Source organism: Terrapene carolina, unplaced genomic scaffold, assembly GCF_002925995.2.
Source record: "Terrapene carolina triunguis isolate 2854851 unplaced genomic scaffold, T_m_triunguis-2.0 Scaffold93, whole genome shotgun sequence".
NCBI lineage: Eukaryota > Metazoa > Chordata > Testudines > Emydidae > Terrapene > Terrapene triunguis.
The window spans coordinates 16,008,236-16,014,623 of record NW_020664444.1 but is presented as its reverse complement, the minus strand read 5'-3'; the positions used below and the strand labels follow the sequence as shown (position 1 = coordinate 16,014,623).

General features: G+C 37.7%; 1 protein-coding gene across 1 annotated transcript in view; it reads left to right on the top strand.

The window, feature by feature from the left end:
• MOSMO (modulator of smoothened) overlaps window positions 1–4,971 on the top strand; it is a 50,893-nt gene extending 45,922 nt beyond the window's left edge. Inside the window, exon 3 of the mRNA XM_024204714.3 lies at window positions 4,202–4,971. Within this exon, the coding sequence (XP_024060482.1) occupies window positions 4,202–4,386 (185 nt within the window). The 3' untranslated portion in view covers window positions 4,387–4,971. The remainder of the gene's footprint in view (window positions 1–4,201) is intronic.
• Window positions 4,972–6,388: the final 1,417 nt, after the last annotated feature.

The window sequence follows — 6,388 nt, the reverse complement described above, 5'->3', positions numbered from 1 at the left end:
AATGGTACAGGATAACTAAAAACAATTTCATTCACATTGGTTCTACAATAGTTTCAGCCAGTTTGCCCGGTACTGAAGTCAGGCTTACCGGCCTGTAATTGCCGGGGTCTCCTCTGGAGCCCTTTTAAAAAATTGGCGTCGCATTAGGTATCCTCCAGTCAGAAGCTGATTTAAATTATAGGTTACAGACGACAGTTAGTAGTCCTGCAATTTCATATTTGAGTTCCTTCAGAACTCTTGGGTGAATACCATCTGGTCCTGGGGACTTATTACTGTTTAGTTTATCAATTTGCTCCAAAACCTCCTCTAATGACACCTCAATCTGGGACAGTTCCTCAGATCTGTCACCTAAAAAGAATGGCTCAGGTTTGGAAATCTTCCTCACCTCCTCAACCATGAAGACCAATGGAAAGAATTCATTTAGTTTCTCCACAATGGTCTTATTATCCTTGAGTGCTCTTTTATCATCTCAATCATCCAGTGGCCCCACTGGTTGTTTAGTAGGCTTCCTGCTTCTGATGTACGTACTTATTGATATTACTTTTTGAGTCTTTGGCTAGCTGTTCTTCAAATTCTTTTTTGGCCTTCCTAATTATAATTTTACACTTAATTTGCCAGAGTTTATGCTCCTTTCTATTTTCCTCATTAGGATTTAACTTCCACGTTTTAAAGGATGTCTTTTTGCCTCTCACTGCTTCTTTTACTTTGTTGTTTAGCCATGGTGGTTCTTTTTTGGTTCTCTTACTATGTTTTTTAATTTGGGGTATACACTTAAGTTGAGCCCCTATTATGGTGTCTGTAAAAAGTTTCCATGCAGCTTGCAGGGATTTTACTTTTGGTGCTGTACCTTTTAATTTCTGTTTAACTAACCTCTTCATTTTTTGGGTAGTTCCCCTTTCTGAAATTAAATGTTCCAGTGTTGGGCTGCTGTGGTATTTTCCCCACCACAGGGACGTTAAATTTAATTATATTATGGTCACTATTACCAAGCGGTCCAGCTATATTCACCTCTTGGACCTGATCCTGTGCTCCACTTAGGACTAAATCAAGAATTGTCTCTCCTCTTGTGGGTTCCAGGACTAGCTGCTCCAAGAAGCAGTCATTTAAGGTGTGAAGAAACTTTCTCTGCATTCCTTCCTGAGGTGATATGTACCCAGTCAATATGGGGATAGTTGAAATCCCCCATTATTATTGAATTTTTTATTTTAATAGCCTCTCTAATCTCCCTGAGCATTTCACAGTCACTATCACCATCCTGGTCAGGTAGTCTGTAATATATCCCTACTGCTATATTCTTATTATTCAAGCATAGAATTGCTATCCATAGAAATTCTATGGTACAGTTTGGTTCATTTAAGATTTTTACTTCATTTGATTCTACACTTTCTTTCAACCTTATAGATTCTTTCACAAAGGTCTTCTACATTCCCATTCTAGCCTCCCTCCCTTGAGATGCACTCTGAAGAAGCAGCACCCTGCAGGACATACAGCTGGCAACCCTGTCAAGGGCATCCTGGGGTCCTGCCCCCTTCCTTTATGGCCCACCTCAGTGAGCTTATTGGAACCAATGGGCTCCTTATGGCGACCAGCTCTACCGAGTTTCATAAGAGGACATGTCAAAAGCAACATCTGCTGTTGTTTATCAGGTCTATTCAAACAGCATATATCCAAGAATCACTTCCATAGCCCAGTTATGGAAAACATACAGCTAAAAATGGGGAACTTGTTCTTGTTTTTTGTGTGAAAGAATCTAAAGGTTCAAAGTCCCTTCCTTCCTATCGCAAAATAGTTCTGCCAATTTATTAATAGGAGGTATAGGCTCCCTCTAGTGGCTAATTTGACTTTTGAATATTAAATATTGTCTGTATATATAATTGAATTCTGTTGAGTCAGTTTTCAGGCTAAGTCTTTCACAGACCACTTAGACATAATCCGCAGACTCCCCAGGGGTCCCAGACCACAGGTTGAGAACCATTGTGATAGTGCATGTCAGTCCTGACATGAAATGCAGCTGCTGTTGTAGTCTTGGTCTAAGTATGCTAAATTAGCCTATTATGTTATGCAAAAATACTTGGGCAATAGTTTGAAGTCATTGCACATATGACCTAAACTAGAATTTAAAGGCTATTCTATAAAAAAAACACTAACAAATCTTTTCTTCAGTGATGCGCCATGAACTTAGCAGTCATAGTTTTATGAAGAGACATTTGAGGTCTAAAGAGATGCAACAAAATGTCTGCCTTGAATACACATAAGGTTCATAGAGACTGGTGGATTTTTTTCAACATTCGTATGTCAAGAAACAGACAGGAAGCAATAAATCTGGACAAACTGAAGCTTTGTAAGTGTATTAAAGCAGGTATAGATAATGTAAATATAAATTTCCTCAGTGCTGTACAAGCCCATCACTGGCTCATCTAGAGAGACTAGAGCTCTTGCCCAGTTGTGGGCTAAGTGGGAAAGGGGAACTGCTGGTTTTGTCTCTGGAGGCTGGGGAAGCAGAGCAGCCACAGCACCTTTTTCAGGAGGGAGCAGAGCAGCTGGAGCCCACACGTTTTTCACAAGATGGGAAGGTGAGGTAAGGAGTAGAGCTTCCCTGGAGCTGCTGCTCTTTCCACCAGCTGGGGGTGGAGTGTGGTGTAGAGAACCCTGGTACAGGACTTTCTGTACTCTGCAGAGAAGTAAGGCCCAGCATTAATTGATTGATTGTGGCAGGAGGGAGGAGCTTGCATTAATTACTCTTATTCAGGTGGAGGCAGAATTGATTGGCGGGTTAAATTGATTTTTGAGGTGGCTACATTTTAGAATTGATTTACGAAGGAGGGAAGATGATTTGGTGTAAGTTAGGCTTAGTTTTTGTGGGGGCAATGCAGGTTTGGGTGGGGTTTTTTTTTTTTTTTCGTCACCCAAAATAGTAGGCTTAGTTGTTGGGTCAGTGGATATTGGAAATTCTTAAAGTTAAGTCACAACAAATAATTGTATTTCAAGATAAAGCATAAAAGTTGATTTGCAGAAGCAAAGAGAGCCTAATAATTGCTTTGTATGACTTTACCACTTAAAATTCTGTATCTGCCCTATACTATTTTTCACCTATTTATATAGTCTTAAATACAGCATCAAAACAATCAACATCTGATCTTTTTATCATGAAGAAAATCGTGTTGCTTCGTAGAAAAGCCATGTCAGGACATCATTTTATGCCTTGGTCAAGATCTTAGTATCCTGCAGACTCTCATGGTCAATACTAAATAGATTATTTATGCCATAAGCACTTACAGAAAAACAGAGGATGTCAGCAGAGCTAGACCATATTGGATGCTGTGTAGTGGATTTGGGTAGAGTATTAAAATGTATTGCAAGGAATGTCAGCCCATACTAGTATCTGAAGGAGTGAAATCACTTATGTAATTTTAATAAGTGGCTTTTATTGTGACATTTTTTTGTGTGCACACAATGTGATGTGTGTTGTAAGCAACACCATCCATGCATATTAATATAACTGTGCAAGTGAAATAAAAAAAACACAATTGCTTGGTGCTCTATATTTGTGTAGTCTGAACGTGGAGCCTTTTACAGAGGAGGTTAGATTTCAACAGAATGTTTTATTTCTGTTCTAGGCTGAGTGTCTCAGCATTTAGAAAACAATGGTTTATTTTAATTAATCTAAAGGAAACTGTAGTGGCACACAATTGTGTTTTCTATTGTTAGCAAAATATGTACAGAAAATGTGTAAATCTTTTGTGTGGCAGAATAGGAGAGGGCAACCACATTTGGGGAAAAGGCAACTCTTTAATAATGAAAAGTGAGTTTCTTCAATGTTAAACGTTAGTCTACATTGACTTTTGGGGGGATGACTACCTGTAAAATGCTCTGAGGCATGATGATCGGATTAGATTCATGAATGGTGGAAGAATGTGTCCTCCAAAATTAATCATCTTTAACAGTGATTCTTGCTCTTCTGAACATTGTTCAAATGATTAATAAACTGGGGGTGAGGAATGAACTTTGTGCCATTGCATACTGACAGGAGCTTGAGTCTTTTTTTCACCTTCCTCTGGAACAGAGAGCAGGGATCTGTTAAGATCAGGGTATGTCCCACATGATTGGTTTCCTGTGAGTTAGACATTGGTGCCCTACAAACTGGCAAACATTTTGACTTTCAACAAGATGCTAACTTTGATTTTGTTTGTTTGTTTTGCAGTGATCCTATTCTGCATGGCAGCCCTAATATTTCCAATAGGATTTTACATCAATGAAGTTGGAGGTCAACCATATAAATTGCCCAACAACACAGTGGTTGGGTCCTCGTATGTACTGTTTGTCTTATCCATTTTCTTTACAATAGTGGGACTTCTATTTGCCGGCAAAGTTTGTTTACCTGGCTGATGAGTATCTGAACTGCATGAGTTTGTTTCGGAGGAGAGCAAGATATCAGAGTTGCATTCTCAGGAGAAAGCCTAGATCAGACTATCAAATGCTTACTGAAAAGAGGAATGCTTTGACTTGTTCTCACTATGCACTTTGGATTAAAAAAAAAAAAAAAAAAAAGAGCCTTTCCCATAACCAAATACAGACATCGTTGACTAATCTCCTGAGCATATTAATGCAGTCAGGTCTGCACTGTGATAGGGACTAGTGAAGAAGAATGCTTTACACTGAGAAGCATATTGCCCCATGTTACTGTATCTGTTTTTAACGTCTAACCATTTGAAAATCAAAGTATTTATGAACCTTGTGGTAGACCAGAGGGTTGCAAAGGAGTTCAAGTGAGGCTGGCCTCACAATTTAGGAGATTAGCATTTTACATCTTCTTTCTGATGGGCAAAGTCTTTGGCACCAAAATGAATCCATCTTGCATTACTGCACCAAGAAGCCAATAGATCAAAATATGTTCTTTACAATGTGTGTAACAACAAAAATGACATACATCCCCCTTCAGCTGTAGAAAAACACTAAGAAATATTTTTTTTTTGGGGGGGGGGGTTCTTTATATTTATACACACACACACACATATATTTTGCTGATGCAGTATACTGTGTGTGTGTGTATGTATGTATGTGTGTGTATGTATATATATATATATGTATACACACAAACAGTTCCTGGAAGATAACTCAGAACGCTTTGCTAGCAGAACACTGTGGTGTGCAAAACTAGAACTCAATAGAAAAAAGCCATTGCTCTGAAGGCCACATAGCTGAGAGTCTTCAGTTTACCTCATTCTTTGTAGCAGCCCTTGATTTTAACAGGTTTTTGTAATAGGTACAAACAATCCCATGCCTTTCTAGGTGCAATTATAAGTTAAGCTAAAATTCTTTGTATGGTAATTTATTTGTATATGAGGGTAGAAGGTGAGATCACGTCATACCTTAAAGTTAAAATCCTAATTTTGGGAAACTGACACTATTTAAATTATTAGCAACTGTTGTACAGGGAGTCTCTTTTCTACTGCTTTGTTTGTTACATTAACAATGAATTTATTTATACATGTTCAAGCACAGCAATTTACCATAGGTAAATTTCTCTAATGCATATAACATTCAGTGTTTAGGTCAACCTGTAAAAACACTATTCTGTAGTAAAGTTGGATGAATTTATTTTCACTTGTGAGTATTAAGTTAATTCATCTTCTTTACCAAAAAAGAGCAATATAACTGTTTTTAATGTCCATATGCCTTGTTTACTAAAGTTGAAGATAAGTGTGGGCATAAGGACCATCTGAATTCAGAGTGTAAGTTTTCCCCTGAAATCAACATTCTTTAAATACAAGAACTGTATAAACCTTGGATCCATGGATAGTGCTGTATAGTTCAATATTCACTTAAAATCTGACCTTTATTAGCCCAAAACTTTGATTGATGTGCCAGGAAGATTGCTTGCAGGATCAAGCCCTTATTCCCCAGTTAATATTTAATCTTTTTGTGGGGAAGTATTGACAAACGTATCTCTTGACAACAAAGTGTCTGTCCAAATGTACTTATGAAAAGAGCTGCATTACTTAAACTTATGCTTTTATAAGGCATAAGTGAAACTGGTAAGAATGATGATTATATTGCTTCTGAAATGTATTTATAGTTATTTTGGAAAAAAAACAGCTACCATGGCAGAAACAAGTGTTAGAAATGAGATACCTTATACAATTATATTGACCTGTGTACCATTAGAAGTATATTAGTGAGGAAAAATTACCTGATTGATGTATTGGATCACTTTCTCTTTGTTGTAGAAAAATCTCTTATCAGTTCACCCACAGGCCGAAGGAAGCTTTCACATCAAAATCTCTCTACATTTTTCTGAAGTATAAGAATATACAGCCAGATTCTCATCTGGAACTGCTAGTTCAAATTTGATTGGTTTTTAATTTAGATCCTGATCTTGCAGTCATAG